The sequence below is a fragment of the Gadus macrocephalus genome, chromosome 7 (assembly GCF_031168955.1).
Source record: "Gadus macrocephalus chromosome 7, ASM3116895v1".
In the NCBI taxonomy this organism is placed as follows: domain Eukaryota; kingdom Metazoa; phylum Chordata; class Actinopteri; order Gadiformes; family Gadidae; genus Gadus; species Gadus macrocephalus.
The window spans coordinates 1221661-1238982 of NC_082388.1; the positions used below are offsets into that span (position 1 = coordinate 1221661).

A 17322-nucleotide genomic window follows, 5' to 3' on the forward strand; every position below is an offset into this window, starting at 1 on the left:
GACGAACGTGATATTACAGACGGTTCCTGATTAATCATACAGACGTGCTGACACAAAGACAGACGTACAGCACGGGGCCTGGAGATAAGGAGAGGGATGACAGGATGATGTCTCCAGGGCGGGTCTGGCTGTAATGTAATCTCCTCCATTACAGGACTCTTAGCAGACTCTCTGCAGACCACCACTCCGCTCAGTGTCCCTGAAGTTCTGCTTCCCTGAGCAGTAAACCTGCTTTAGGTTTGGTATCGCGAGTAAACCCAGTCCGTGATTTACTGGATGAGGACAGCAGTTATACTAATGGGAGGGTGATGCTGGGGCACACACTCGCGACCACACACACACACACACACACACACACACACACATGTGCACGCGCACACACACATATGCATGCACGCACACACACACACACACACACACGCATGCGCGCAAACATACGCACACAACACACCCATACGTGCGCGTATATGCACACACACACACACACACACTTCTCTCATTGCAATGAATAATCAGATAACATATGCATGGGTTACATAATAATATTATGTGTATTATCAGGTCCGCAGAGTCGCTCACCAGCTTCTGCAAGAGACTCAACACTCACTGGTCCAGAGGTCAGAGGTCACCTGGACTCTGAACAAGAGACTCAAGACTCACTGGTTCAGAGATCAGAGGTCAGCTGGACTCTGAACAAGAGACTCAAGACTCACTGGTTCAGAGTTCAGAGTTCACCTGGACTCTGAACAAGAGACTCAAGACTCACTGGTCCAGAGTTCAGAGGTCACCTGGACTCTGAACAAGAGACTCAAGACTCACTGGTCCAGAGTTCAGAGTTCAGAGGTCACCTGGACTCTGAACAAGAGACTCAAGACTCACTGGTTCAGAGTTCAGAGTTCAGAGTTCACCTGGACTCTGAACAAGAGACTCAAGACTCACTGGTCCAGAGTTCAGAGTTCACCTGGACTCTGAACAAGAGACTCAAGACTCACTGGTTCAGAGTTCAGAGTTCACCTGGACTCTGAACAAGAGACTCAAGGTTCACTGGTCCAGAGTTCAGAGTTCTGTGGTCACCTGGACTCTGATCAAGAGACTCAAGACTCACTGGTCCAGAGTTCAGAGTTCAGAGGTCACCTGGACTCTGAACAAGAGACTCAAGACTCACTGGTCCAGAGTTCAGAGGTCACCTGGACTCTGAACAAGAGACTCAAGACTCACTGGTTCAGAGTTCAGAGGTCACCTGGACTCTGAACAAGAGACTAAACACTCACTGGTCCAGAGGTCAGAGGTCACCTGGACTCTGAACAAGAGACTCAAGACTCACTGGTCCAGAGTTCAGAGTTCAGAGTTCACCTGTACTCTGAACAAGAGACTCAAGACTCACTGGTTCAGAGTTCAGAGTTCACCTGGACTCTGAACAAGAGACTCAAGGCTCACTGGTCCAGAGTTCAGAGTTCTGTGGTCACCTGGACTCTGATCAAGAGACTCAAGACTCACTGGTCCAGAGTTCAGAGGTCACCTGGACTCTGAACAAGAGACTCAAGACTCACTGGTTCAGAGTTCAGAGGTCACCTGGACTCTGAACAAGAGACTAAACACTCACTGGTTCAGAGGTCAGAGGTCACCTGGACTCTGAACAAGATACTCAACACTCACTGGTTCAGATTTCAGAATTCAGACGTCACATGGACTCTAAATAGCCCCCCCACTCCCCCCCCCACCCCTCTTACACACTTATGCCGCTTATAGTCCCTCAGGATCATAGCGTCTGCTAAATGCCCTGCAGTAAATGTGTGCGGATGATGTCAGGAGAAAGAGAAACCACAATATATCTGTGGGTACAGTAAGGGTAAAATATGATAATAAAAATTAAGATGATGAAGAATTAGGATTGGTGAAGATTGAGAAGTGGTTTGATAACGACTTAGATTAGTTTGATGAATAAAGAGCTGGGACTTCTCTCATCATTTGATACTGAACCAGCGGCGACGGATCAGAGCTTAATTAAACTCAGACGTCTCAGAGTATCTGACCAGAGCACTGTACCACTGGAGGCAGCCTTCCCTGCTAACACACACACGCACGCACGCACGCACGCACGCAGGCAGGCAGGCAGGCAGGCAGGCACACACACACACACACACACACACACACACACACACACACACACACACACACACACACACACACACACAGACAAAGTTAGACACACGACAAGCACACACACACACACACACACAGACAAAGTTAGACACATACAGACACTAGTTACACACACACACAATTAGACACACACTAACAAAAATGCACATACACACACACACTCACACACACATAGACACTAGTTACACACAGACACACACAATTAGACACACACAAACAAAAAGTCTCTCACACACACACACACACACACACACACACACACACACACACACACACACACTCACACACACACACTCACACGCACACACACACACACACACACAGGGACAGAATATTAGCTTACTCAGATTCCGAGTGTTTCAGGAAGTGGCGTCTCAGAGATTAGCTCCGCCTGCAGCGACTACGACTCAGCACTGAGGGGGAGGGGGGGAGAGGGGGGAGAGGGGGGAGAGGGAGGGGGGAGGGGCAGGCTCTGCTTAGAGAGAGAGGGTGAGGAGGGGAGAGAGGAGGGGGAGAGGGAGGAGGAGGCTCAATTCAGAGAGGGAGGAGGGAGAGGAGGGGAGAGAGGGGGGGAGAGGGAGCAGGAGGCTCAATTCAGAGAGGGAGGAGGGAGAGGAGGGGAGAGAGGGGGGGGAGAGGGAGGAGGAGGCTCTCCTTAGAGAGAGAGGAGGGGGGGAGAGGGGGGAGAGGGAGGAGGAGGCTCGCCTAGAGAGGGAGGAGGTGGGAGAAAGGGGAGAGAGAGAGAGATGTGATTTTTGACTTTATTTAAATCAACGCAAACTTCAAAGAGTCCGACTTGAGTGAAAGGACAGACAGTTGGGCGGAATCAGAACTCAACGCTGTGATCTGATTGGCTCCTGTACCTCAGAAGCGGCTTGGCCCCGCTAGACCATGATAAATGGTGTATTATCATAACAGCACGTGTTTATGATCCTAATATTACTTGTTATAACCATTGCACCGATGTATCATCTTATCATAGATGCACGGATCGCTCTGATTGGAAGTAGTTTTTTCCTCCACCTCTCCGGGGATTGACATCATACTGACTTCTGTCACAAGACGCAGAACGGTCGTTGTCGTGAGGGCGCCCCCCCCCCCCCCACCCCCCACTGGGACCTAGGTGAGAAGTCGCGCGGTGAAACTGACGCGGAGAAGGGCAGCCGCTGATTGGTCGAATGCACTCGTCATGCTCTCTCTCTCTCTCTCTCTCTCTCTCTCTCTCTCTCTCTCTCTCTCTCTCTCTCTCTCTCTCTCTCTCTCTCGCTCGCTCTCTCTCTCTCTCTCTCTCTCTCTCTCTCTCGCTCTCTCTCTCTCTCTCTCTCTCTCTCTCTCTCCTTCTCTCTCCCCTCCTTCTCTCTCTCCATCTCCCTCCCTCTCTCCGTTTCCCGCGCTGTTCTCGATGCGCGTGGCCCCTTCACTTGGCCGTGCAGCACGAGACCGCTCTGACGTGAGGCGCACGAGCTGCGAGTGTCTCTCGAACATTGGGATCCGGAACTGGTTTGGATTCCTTTGACACGCGCTCTCTGACGAAACCCCGACCGGTTTGACTTAATTGGATTTGAGGATCACGTTATTGTCGTTTTTTTACGTTTTCGTGTATCTGCGGTTCCGCCGAAAAAGTAATTAGACATTGGAGAACAACTTGCGCGGAAGTTGACCGTCAAGCAATTGAGGCAATTAAGAGTCAATAAAGGGAGCGTGGTGGGAGGGTGCACTTGCGTGTGTGTGTGCGTGTGTGTAAGTGTGTGTGTAGGAGGGAGGCGCAAAGCGCGAGCGGAACTCCGAGTCCACACAGTAAAGTGAGAACAAACGACCGTTGAAGGAGAACGCGCAAGGACGTGTCTTAATTGGAGAGTCTTAATTGGACGGGTCTCAATTGGACATGCACCATGGACGGTATTAACGGAGCCACCGGCCAGCCTTCGGGACTCTGGCCCCCGTGGAATGACAACGGTAAGTTCACTGTTGATGAGTGAGTTTGACTGTTGAGAGTGAATGAATTAGGGAATGGAGCAGCAAACAATGTTCTGTTGAGAAGTGAATGAAATTCAAACCACAAAACAATGTTTTGCTGATAAGTGATTGAGGGAATGAGTGAATGAGTGGAGACCTTCAAACCGCAAAACAATCCGTTGATAATTGTGTGAGTGATGGAGTGTATGGGAGTGGACACGGTCAAATCGCAACCCGGGTCTAAAGCCAGGTTCAGTAGGACGCACGAGGGGGATTCGGGAGGGTTTTCTCGCTCAGAGAGGGACGCGAGACGTCGAGTGACAGCCGGTAACCTAAACGACCACGGACCATTTAACTAAGAGAGCATCTCTCTTCTCTAGATTCAAACAGAAAGTGAATCTGGTCTCAGATCAGTTCGGTCAAACGGGGTCAGTGTGAGTCACAAGTCTTGGTTCAAAGACCGTGCGCAGCAATCTGCTGTCTTTAGGATCAGTAAATTCAGTAGGTTGTGTATTCTCTCCTCATTCTCCGTTCCCCGTTTCTCCTCTGATCTATTTTTACCCTCTAGTTTCTCCTCCTCCCTAAAAATACCCCATTTGCATCGGTGTTTAAACAAGCTTTACTGTGTGTGTGGTGTGTGTGTGTGTGTGTGTGTGTGTGTGTGTGTGTGTGTGTGTGTGTGTGTGTGTGTGTGTGTGTGTGTGTGTGTGTGTGTGTGTGTGTGTGTGTGTGTGTGTGTGCTTGCGTGCTTGCGCGCATGTGTGTGTATGTGTGTGTAGGCTACACGTATTCCAGTAGGCTATGTGCTTGCGTGCTTTGTGCTTGTGTGTGAGTGTCTGCGTGTGCACGTACATTTACGTGCGTGTACATGTTTGTGTACTTGTGCTTCTGTGTTGTGTGTTGCTTGCGTGCTCTGTGCTTGTGAGTGTGCATGTGAATGAACATTTACGTGTTTGTACATGTTTGTGTAATTCTGCTTGTGTGTTGCGTGCCTGCGTGCGTGTGTTGGTACGCCTGTGTGTACATGTGTGTACTTATGCCTATGTGTGTTTATGTGTGTGCGCACACACACTAATCTTCTACTGTACTCAGTTCCCTGGGAATTATCTCGAACTCATAATTAACTTTTCCTCAATTTAAATGATGCGAGGAAAAGGAAAACTTCCATGATGCATGAATCGAATCGGCTGCTGTCGCTGGTCTCTGATTTCCCACGATAGACCATTAGCGTTAATCTACCATCAGTGCCTCAGATGGCCACAAGAGGACGACAAAGCCTGAATGAAGCCATAGCCTATAGTTGCTGAGATTAACGTATATACCTGAGCCTACGCTTATATAGGAGCGACTCAGTCTGTACTAAGGACGTTGCCTTTCGAGTTGTCTCCGTCTCTAAGGTCCAAACGGCCACATATTTTTCCCTCTGTGTATGGCATTAATATATTAAGTTTTAAGCTTGGGAATGCTGACTTTGGTGAAAGAAATCAAACTGAGTCAGAGAGAGAGAGAGAGAGAGAGAGAGAGAGAGAGAGAGAGAGAGAGAGAGAGAGAGAGAGAGAGAGAGAACAAGACTCAGTAAATAAACAGAGACCTTCGTCTCTCCCTGACAGGCCGTCACACGTCCACGCGCCTCTGAGTGACAGGGGAGCTGGAAGGCTTCAATGCCCCGCCCCCAGGCTACTGTTCACAGGGGGTGATTGACAGCTGTCAGAGGTGATTGGCTGTCAGTCAGTCAGTCAGTCAGTCAGTCAGTCAGTCAGTCAGTCAGTCAGTCAGTCAGTCAGTCAGTCAGTCAGTGAGAGAGAGAGAGAGAGAGAGAGAGAGAGAGAGAGAGAGAGAGAGAGAGAGAGAGAGAGAGAGAGAGAGAGAGGACGAGAGAGAGAGAGGACGAGAGAGAGAGCGGAAGAGAGAGAGACATCTTTCCTTTTATTAAAACAACATCATAGAGTTTTCCTCTGTTCAGAGTTCGGAGCTCAACTTCAGACGCAAATCTCATAACGTCTTCACATCAACATCAATGACTTCAGAATAAAATAGCAAACGGTTTTGTAACGCCCTTTATTTGTCCCCCTAAGTTCAGACGATTGAACGTTCAGACGTTCAATCGTCTGAACAAAATAAGCGAACTCCATGAACTCCAAATTGGAAAGGTCTCCGATAAACGGCTTATATTTCCAATGTGTGTTACGTGATAAGAGGTCCCCCCCACTACACCCCCTCTACTCCCCCCCCCCCACACCCTGAGGACCTTGTTGAATACGTTTACATCGCTACATCAGCTAACGACCGCGACAACCACCTACTTCATCGGAGAACACCAACTGAAGTCGGAAACTGAATAATGTGAAAAATCGCAAACATGACAAACTTTCTGTGATTTTACCTAATCCTTCATCAAGTGATAAGCTTTACATAATCCTACAACAAGTCTCCTACGAGGTCCTCAGAATCAACCGACAAGACCCCTGAGAGACATGTAGCCATTTTATCATGATATCCTAGCATTAGCTCGGTCAATTACCCGAGTCATTCCCAGGCAGACATTTCCGACGCCACTCTGTAATCTGTAATCTAATTCGCTCTGCAATCTTTCCAACTAAAACAAAAAAAATCTAAATCAGGCAAACTTTGAACCCCTTTTATGCGGTTGTTTCAGCTTTGTGGGTGGCACAGAGCTGACAGGAAGAGACATAGGAGGGGCAAGGGGGGAGGGACACGTATGCAACACCAGGTGGTTGGAAAACAACCAAACCCACCGTCACTGTGATTGCCTCGTGTGGAGTGAATGAAGTTCTTATGTTCACTGCAGTTAGTGGGTCAGCGATTTTATTGTTTTTTATCATATAATCTGTGCAATATGTCAAAGGGAGAGAGGGAGAGGGGGGGGGAGAGAGTGAGGGAGGAAGGCAGGGGGAGAGAGAGAGAGAGACAGAATGGGAGAGAGACAGACAGACAGACAGACAGACAGACAGACAGACAGACAGAGACAGAGCCAGAGAGAGAGAGAGAGGTGATGAGAGACAGAGCCAGAGAGAGAGAGAGAGAGTGAGAAAGAGAGACAGAGAGAGCGAGTGAGACAAAAAGAGAGAGACAACGAGAAAGAGGGATACATCTTTTCTTATCATTCACACACACCACCTTCCCAACCTCTATACACAGATTTGTTTCTTAAACACCTTGAGAGCTGAGATGATGACAGAATGAGTTGGAGGAGGTTCTCACCCATAGAACCTCAAAACTACAGAACTAGACGAAGCCGCCAACACCTGTTTATACCTACCTCTCCTCCAGTCTGTGATAGTGTCGCTAAATTAACTTTACTCCGGACTTGCTCCAAGGCGCTAAGTACTTAACTACTTAACTACTAAACCTCGTTTAAGAGTCTCAAAGCGACAGACCGCGAATCACGAACACACATTGATTATTAATTTCCTTGTAACCGAATATAAATAGACAATCTAATCATAATGGATAATTGATAATGTGTGTGTTAGTAAAACAGAGAGAGAGAGAGAGAGAGAGAGAGAGAGAGAGAGAGAGAGAGAGAGAGAGAGAGAGAGAGAGAGAGAGAGAGAGAGAGAGAGAGAGAGAGAGAGAGAGAGAGAGAGAGCAGGATAGAAAAACTATTTTAGGAGAGGGGCAGCTATAGCATACATGAGAAAAAACAGAACAGATCATCATCTGAGAAGGTTGAGGCTGGAAAGAAGTATGTATGTATTGTGATATATATATTTAAATGACAATTCCGGTATTTTGAACATTGAGCCCCCTTTCTGGTTTGTCTAGGATGAAATAGAGTTGTTAAAACCGAAATTGTTAATATTGGTCCTGTCTCGAGTATTTGGCTAATTTCGAATCGCCCCTGCCTGCTTTAGAATGGCTGGCTATGGGCATTCACAAAACTGTCCTTAAAACAACCCTACACCTTCGTTTTCAGAAATGTGAAACTCTACGAGTGGTTAGTGGTGTTAGTTGATGTTCCTCATCAAGTATCGCAGCGAAAAACAGTTTATGTCGTATTTATTTGGCATTTTGTAAATCTGCATATCCTGAATGAAATGGAAACCGGACCAGAACCGGAAACGGAAAGGGGGGTGTTTGTAGTCTTTTCACTCAGTTCTCCGTATCAACAGTAGGGCTAGAACCGAGCGAAAAGACTGAAAATGAAGGTTTAGGGTTGTTTTAAGGACAGTTTTAGGAATGCCCATAGCCAGCCATTGTGAAGCAGGAATGGGCGATTCGAAATTAGCCAAATAGTCGAGACAGGACCAATATTCAAAGTTTCGGTGTTTACAACTCTATTTCATCCGAAACAAACCAGAAAGGGGGCTCAATGTTCAAAATACCAGAATTGTCCTTTAATGAGGACAGGGGATCCAAGGAAATGGAGAATGCCCATATTTGATCAGCTCCTCAAACAGAGATTTGAGCTCACTCGTTTGACTTCCAAGAAGCTCAGAATAAAGAGAAAAGTTTCCAATCAAACGTCTCCTCTTAAAATATTCTATCTGTGTTGTCTACGGGGAATGGGTTAACCTAGTGATGGTTAGTGCTTGGCACTTGGTTCTATGAACATCCTCACTGTACCCACAGAGATATATTGTTGTTTCTCTTTCTAAAGACTAATGTTCTTATTGTAAGTCACTCTGGATAAAGGCGTCTGATGAACGCCCTAAATGTCAATGTGTGTGGTGATGGCTGTTTAACCTGTTGCTCACTGACGGTCAACGAGCAACTAGTGTGCAGCCTCACCTGCCCCAGAGTTCAATCAGACTCCGCTACACGTCTGCTAAACGCCCTGAATGTAAATTTAAATGTAAAAGATATGCGCGTGATGGAGGATAGATATACCGATTTATAAATTCTTTGTTACCCAACACCAGGACAGCCTGTATAGGACTATTTATTGTACAGATATCGAGGCAGGGATGACCTTATTGTGTAGTTATTTTGTGTGTCTCATATTGTGTTGCAACCACTCAGTATTCAGGGCTGAACCAGAAGCAGTACACCGTGCCTCTGACAGCGGACATATTAACCATCTGGCAGACTCACAACCCCAGTCAGACAAACTCACAACGTCAAACAGACAGACACACAACGCCAGTCAGACAGATTCACAACGTTAGACTGACAGACTCACAACGTCAGACAGACAGACTCACAACGCCAGAGCGACTCACAACGTCAGACAGACTCACAACGTCAAACAGACAGACTGACAACGTCAAACAGACAGACACACAACGCCAGACAGACAGACACACAACGCCAGACCGACTCACAACGTCAGACGGACAGACTCACAACGTCAGTCAACACAACGCTAACACAAATACACCAATAGAGCTGGGAACAAGGGGAGACAGCAGCATGCAGGGGGGGAGGGAGGGGGGGGAGAGAGAGAGAGGGGGGGGGGGAGAGAGGGGGAGAGAGTAAGAGAGAGAGAGAGAGGGGGGAGGGAGAGGGGAGGAGAGAGATAGTTTGTGTGTCTGTCAGGGAGAGAGAGCGAGAGAGCGAGATCAAAGACTTTGTGCGCCCTCAGATTTACAGTGTGAGGCGAGGGCGAGATAAACTCTCTCTCTCCTCCCGTCACTCTACCTCGTTTCCCTCCTCATCCCCTTTTCACTCGCACACACGCGCACACGTACACACGCGCATCCACGCAAGCACACACTCACACTTTATCCCACAAACACACACAGGTTAACAAACAAACACACACACACACACACACACACACACACACACACACACACACACACACACACACACACACAGACACTTTATCACACACACACACAAAGAGAGAGACACGCACACACACACACACACACACACACACACACACACACACACAAACATACACACAGCCAAATTAACATGATTCTAATTGCTTCAGCATTTCTTGTGGGTTTGAAATAAATGATGTACTCCTTAAAACAGGTTTGGACAACAGAATGAGCCTGCAGTCAGCACCACAATACGACGCCTCATCACTCCGTCGCTTCTATATCTCTGTGCCGTAGTTATTAAAGTTGATCCATTTCACTCTGTTCCTTGGAGCTGATTGAATGGGAGGAGTCTGTTTTAATCACTGTAAGCTCTGGACCAATCACAGCACAATCCAATTAGGGAGACGGTCCAACTTAATGAGGCTATGACGTTTCAGACTTTGAAGGACAGATGAAGGTTTATTCTCTGACTTTTAGATGTGTATCAGTTTACTTGTGACACATTTCCTCCACCAGATATTCAGTGGGTATATCTTGTCAATCACAGCATGGTTTATGAAGGCTAAGTCTCTCTGTGATAAGTTAGGGGTATTTTACGTTATAAATCACTTAACTTATAAATCAATTAACCCTGCAGAAAAAGCTAACAAGATAGTCTCTTGGAACTGGTTTTGATTCTACTTCATAACTATAATCTCTGATAGTCAGACTGTACAGGCCTTTTAAGGTTTTCATATTCTAATCCCACAAACGCGTTTGAAGCCGCTAACTGAACGGAAACGTGTTGGGGGAGACTGACTGTTGGGGGAGAGAAGAGGGGCGAAACGGACCAAACCACAATGCCTGTCCCCTTATTGGAAAATAATGGCTACGTTAATGTGGCTACGTTATCGCCATTACCATTCACAAGATTATTCCTGACATTATTCCCAACCTTATTCCCAGCAGTATTCCCAATAACAGTATTTCCAGCAATATCCCCAACATAATTCCCCACAGTGCTCCCAACACCATTTCCAAAATTATTCCCAACGTAATTCCCACGATGTGGTCTGCCCCCCCCCAACCCGGCTCCCTGAGTTGGTTCAGTCCGCTGCTACCTGAGCAGAGGGACGTGACTTTAATCCGTTTATCGTTATTGTTTCGACTTAATCAGCGGAATAAAATAAACCGTGGTCCTGCGGCGATCGGAGCGCGCTGTTTTGGCGTTGCCATGGAAACACGCAGAGGATAAACTGTGTGTGTTTTGTCCGTTGGTTTTTGATGTTTGATTTGTATTTCAGTCCCGTTGGTGGAAACATTATAGACACCCTAGGCATCATTATCGACCAATCAGAACAAAGTATACATTCACATTTACACTCGTAAATGCGTTTAACACACACACTCACGCACACAACACACACACACACACACACACATACCTCATTCCAATTCATAGTCAGATTACATGTGCATGGATTACATCATAATGATATCGCCTCACCTGGTTGAGTCTGATTGGACTCTGGGGTCGCTGAGGCCGCTCCCCTGGTGCTCGTGGACCAATCAGTGGTCAGCAGGTTGAACCAGCCGTCACCAAACAGGCTTACATCGAGGGCGTTTATAAGAAGCTTTATCCAGAGCGACGCACAATAAGTCCATTATTCTTTAGAAAGAGAAACAACGATATATCTCTGTGGGTACAGTGAGGATGTTCATAGAACCAAGGGCCAACACTAACCATCACTAGGTTAACCCATTCCCCGTAGACAACACAGAGAGCTAGGAGAAGTAATGCTGTTTAGTGCCAGGACGTACAACATACAATAAGTGTGTACATTAAGTGCCAGGAGTTGTGTAATAACTAATAAGTAATCAGGTCAGTGTGAATGAGTGCCGGTGAGGTTGAGAGAAGGCAGTGCTAATGGAACATGGCCGGTGGGGCGCGTTCCAACGCTGTGTGGAGGAGCTAGAGAGAGAGTTGGAATGGAGCCGGTGTGTTGTGAATGTGGGCCGGCCGTCAAAGGGAATGGCTGATGTTGGACCACTGGCCACCGTTAGTTATTCTCTGTCAAATGCACACGCACACACACACATAGAAGAACACACAGAAGCACACACACAAACAGAAGCACACTCCCATACATACACACAGAAGTACACACACACACAAACACATACAGAAGTACACATGCATACAAACACACAGAGAAGAACACCCACACACATACGACTAGAAGTACACTAACACACAGAAGTACGTACGCACACACACTGACAAACATCGCCTCAAACACACATACAGATACACATAAAAGCACACACACATAGCAAGGCAATGTGTACACACACACACACACAGCCACACACCAACAAACCACACATACACTGACACACACACACACACACACACAGCATGGGAAGGTGTTTTTTTATTTTCTAAACTTCAAAGCGGAACGAGAAAAGACCAGAAGTCTGACCAGAGGAGAGAGAGAGAGAGAGAGAGAGAGAGAGAGAGAGAGAGAGAGAGAGAGAGAGAGAGAGAGAGAGAGAGAGAGAGAGAGAGAGAGAGAGAGTCTGAGAGAGAGAGAGAGAGAGAGAGAGAGAGAGTTTTTGAGTTTTTAAAACCGCTTATTTATTTACATATTTTTACAAAAACAACAACACAGACACACACAACACACAATAAAATAAATAAATAAAAAGAAAAAAGAAAAAAAACAAGAGACAAAAAACAAAAATTAAAAAAAAACTAAAGCAACAGATCTGTAAAGATAATGTCTGGGTCTTTTAAAGAGAAAAGGATGCCTTCACTGTCCCAAACACCTTTAAACGTATCCACATCCTCCATCTTTGCGTAATAATTATATTCAAACCGTATACGGGCTCTAACAAGACACTTGAAAATTGACACACAATCACGTCTCTGGCCTCCATCTATCGTTTCCCTCCTGCTTAAATAAATGGCCATCTTGGCTTGACCAAAAAGAAAATTCAGGAGCTTGCCTTTCTTCTTTTTGTTTTTCCTATAGGAGAAACCAAATATGAACAACTGTTTACTAAATTTTTCTTTGAACAAAGACAAAACGGACCTCAGGTTTTGGAACAGTGGAATCAGTCGTGAACAGTCAACGAAGCAGTGAAAAATGGTTTCCCTCAGGTTACAGAAGAGACACTTATCCGACACACTAGGGTTTAGAATAGAGACAAAAGCATTGACTGCTATGATTCCATGTAAAACACGCCAATGCAAGTCCCCAATGTTTTTTGTGACTGGAGCCTTGTACAGTGTACTCCATGCTGGTTTGACCTCAGCTTTTACTCTGAGATGATCCCTCCAGGGAGTGTCAGTCTTGCCTTTAAGTTTTTCCTTATTTAAAGCTTTCACACATCCCATGTAAAGGGACTTTCCACTCGCAGAGTCCATGGACATCCACTCCTGCCTGTCCAGCAGAGGACCCAAAGCCTCATAAGTCCTTCCCAAAAGGCCGGATGCATATCTTAGGGAAAGGGTCACTATGATCAGGTGTTAATTCTCCTTTAAACCATCCAGTCAGAAGAGCTCTGTCCTCTGAGGACAAGGCCTTCTTAAAAACGTCCAGTCTACGTCCCACCACACGTGTGGATCGGACTGCCAGTCTTCCCGCCACGTTTTCTGCATTGTCCACCTGAGCACCAGCCAGCTGCAACAACTCCTGGACAGTTGTTATCTCCTTCTTCTTCAATAATCCAGTCATGTTTGGCACCTCCTCCCATGCAGCCGCTAGACGAGCCCCCTTTAGAATGGGCTCCCTTAGCAGCCAGTACAAAGAGGATGTGGCTTCTAAGCAACCAGCCTCCATCACACTCCATGTTTTCAAAACACTTAGATAAAAAGGTGGTAAAACATTTAGATTGAAGCAAGAACAGTCCAGAGAAAACAACGTTTTTCCAAAACCTAAACCTCCAACCCAACCAAAAACAATTTCAGCTACTTGTCTCCACGGCAGATTTTGTGGTCCGTATAGAAAGCTTTGTAAAAACTGTAACCTGAAAGCTGCTTTCCTGCTTGCTAGACTTGCTATGCCCTGTCCTCCCTCTTCTTTAGGTAGAAATAATATGCTTTGTGGGACCCAATGGAGCTTGTCCCAAAAAAAGTCAACAATAATACTCTGCAACCTCCCCAAAAGACCTGCAGGAGGCTCCAACACAGCTAGCCGGTGCCACAGAGAAGAGGCCACCAGGTTGTTAATAATGATTGATCTGCCTCTGTATGACATCCTGGGCAAGAGCCAGCGCCACCTCCCCAGCCTGCCCTCCATCTTCTCCACCACTCCCTCCCAGTTCCTTTTCTCTGCAGAGTCATCACCCAGTTGCACTCCCAGATACTTGATGCCATGTCTTTCCCAGAAAATCCCATCAGGTAACTTAGGTACCCTCCCATGCCAATTCCCACTTAAAAGAGCACTGCTTTTAGCCCAGTTGACCTTAGATGAAGACATATTTTCAAAAGACACTATAATCTTCATTAATTTTTCCACATCACCATCATTATTTACTGCCACAATAATATTATCAGCATATGCCGACAGATGCAACGGTACACAATTTACAGACAGTTTTACCCCACTCAAGGATTTCCTTATTTTTGACAAAAAGGGTTCTATAGCCAAGGAGTATAGCATGCCTGACAATGCACATCCCTGGCGAATACCTCTCTTGATTGCAAAAGAGGCAGTTAAGCCACCATTTATTTTGAGCACGCTTTCAATTTGATTATAGAGGACTTTAATCTTGTTGGTAAAAACAGGAGAGAAACCAAAGGCACCCAACGTTTCCCAAAGATACTGATGTTCCACTCGATCAAAAGCTTTTTCCTGATCTAGGGAAATCAGACCGAAGTTCAAGCCTAAGGTTTTGGAGATCTGTAGGTAGTCTCTTATTAAGGAGATGTTGTCTTTTAGCGACCTGCCAGGGACACAGTAAGATTGGTCGATATGAATTACATCTCCAATTACTCTTCTCAGACGGTTTGCTAGTGCTTTTGATAAAATTTTATAATCCGCACATAGCAGACTGACCGGCCTCCAGTTTTTAATTTCTGACAGGTCTCCCTTCTTAGGTAGCAGAGTAAGGACTGCTCTACGACAGCTTAGAGGAAGCTTTCCTGCAGCCAAGCTGTCATTTATGACTTCTAGCAAGTCCACCCCGATCTTGGACCCAAAACACTTATAAAAATCCACAGGTAGACCATCAATTCCTGGGGCTTTCCCATTAGCTGTGCTCATGAGTGCCCCCTGCAATTCCTGCAGAGACAGTGGTTGCTCTAAGCTAGCATTGTTATCTTCTGACAACTGAGGGAGCTGGTCAAAGAACAACTCTCCTCTCTGGTCAAACTCAGTGTACTGACAGTTATAGAGCACTGTGTAAAAATCCACAGCCCTCTTTCTTATATCATCCGACTGAGTGAGCTCTATGCCGTCAGCTGATTGAATACAATGAATAATTCTGTTTTGGCCATTCTTTTTTTCTAAATTAAAGAAAAATTTTGAAGGAGCATCCATTTCTACTAGGTTTCTAAACCTAGATCGGACCAAAGCACCCTGGGCCCTTACTCCCAGCAGGTCTGCCAAAACAGCTTTTTTGTCTTTGAAAGCTTTAAGATGTGATTGGTCCCCAGTAGAATTACTCAATTCCTGGAGCTCCACAATACTGGTCTCTAGGTTTTTAATAGATTGAGCCGCCTCTCGAGTAACATTTAAGTTGTACTGTATACAAAACTGCTTAACCCGCACCTTTCCTAAGTCCCACCATTGCTGGAGGGATGAATGTTCATGCTTCTTACACCTCCATTCTTCCCAAAGAAAGGTTAAGCATTTCTTAAACGTACAATCATTCAAAAGTGAGATGTTAAAGTGCCAATAGGCACTTTTAGGTTTAACCCTGTTTATAAAAACAGTTCCCACCAACAAAAAATGATCTGAGAAACCTACTGGACTCAAACAACATTTTTTAAAAATCTGCAAATGATGATTAAAACAATAAAAACGATCTAATCTAGCCAGAGTAATATAATTATCTCTGGCATGAGACCATGAATATTGCCTGCAGTTTCCATGTTTGGATCTCCACACATCACTCAACTCATAGGTTGCAATAATTATTTTTAGAAGCTTCCTTGACTGTAAATTTGGCTCCAAATGATTTCTGTCTAAATCATCCACAGTGCAATTAAAATCACCCCCTAGGATTAGGAAATCAGTTTGAGCACAGCCTGAAAGAGTGTCTGCTAATTTATTTAAAAAACAACATCTTTCTTGTGGGTTAACAGGGGCATAGACATTTAACAATGTAAAGGTGTTTTTTTCATATCGTGCAGTGACTTTAAGAAGTCTTCCCTTTATAATTTCTTCACAGTCAAACGATACTGGCAAAAAGTTTTTTGCAAAGAGAATTGCCACTCCAGCACTCAAATTGCTATTGTGACTAAAAACGATATTGCCATCCCATTCTCGTTTCCACTCGACTTCAATGTCCGCAGTGGTGTGTGTTTCTTGTAAAAAAGAAATGTCTATGCCCTTTAATTTTACAAGTTCAAAAAACAAAGCTCTTTTTTTAGCATCTCTCGCTCCATTTAAATGAAGAGATGAGATTCTAAAACTAGCCATAAGTACAGCAAGAGTAATGAAACAATAAAAAAGTATCTCCCTACTCTTGATCATTGTTGATTTCTGCGTTCACTCTTTGCACAATCTTTCTGAGTCTATACACTTCCGTGTCCATAAGACCATCAGCGCCTCTGTGTCTGATCAACCATTTAGCTGATTCAACAAACAAGGAGCGGTTTGGGAAAACCTCCCCTACATTGACAGCCCGTCGTCCTTTCATCTTCTCGAGGAAACTACGAATTTGCTCCAAACTGTAACCATTGGCTTTCTGACCATCAGCTAAAGATGAATCAGATAACTCTAAATCACTATCTGTGTCAGAGCCTCCATTTGTCCCACTATCCTGCACTATCTTTTTTTTTTACCTTGTCCCTTTTACTTGTGACCTTGTCTTTCTCTTTATCCTTGGCACTTTAAACAAATTCTCATCATCTCTTATTCTTGTCTCCCCGTCAGTTGTTAAAATATCAACGTTCATTTCCTCTTCATCCTCTCCCTCAACACTAGTCTGAGTGGGTGCACTTATGACTATATTAGACGAAGAAGTAGAAGCAGAGGGCTGCCCTCCCTCCTGCTGAGAATCTGTATTTGGCCGCTGGGCTGCGGCCTCCTCTGACCCCCCCTCACTGCCTGCCTGCTCCCCTGTTTCGGCAGCCACCACCTCTGCCACTACATCTGACCTCCCTTCTTCCACATCTACAACCTGGAGCACTGCCTCTGCCACTACATCCTGTCTCTCTACTACTTCAGCCTGTCTCTCTGCCTGTGCAGCCTGTGGCTCCTGGGCTTCCACCCCCTGCCTCTTTTCTGGACAGCCTCTCGCCAAGTGCCCCTCTTTC

At 45.7% G+C, this 17322-nt stretch overlaps 1 protein-coding gene across 1 annotated transcript in view; it reads left to right on the forward strand.

Annotated features, from left to right (window-relative positions):
• The first annotated feature begins 3333 nt into the window (after positions 1–3333).
• The window catches only part of LOC132460667 (muscarinic acetylcholine receptor M4-like), a 48257-nt gene continuing 34268 nt past the window's right edge, over positions 3334–17322 (forward strand). Inside the window, exon 1 of the mRNA XM_060055497.1 lies at positions 3334–4119. Coding sequence (XP_059911480.1) covers positions 4056–4119 — 64 coding nt within the window. The 5' untranslated portion in view covers positions 3334–4055. The remainder of the gene's footprint in view (positions 4120–17322) is intronic.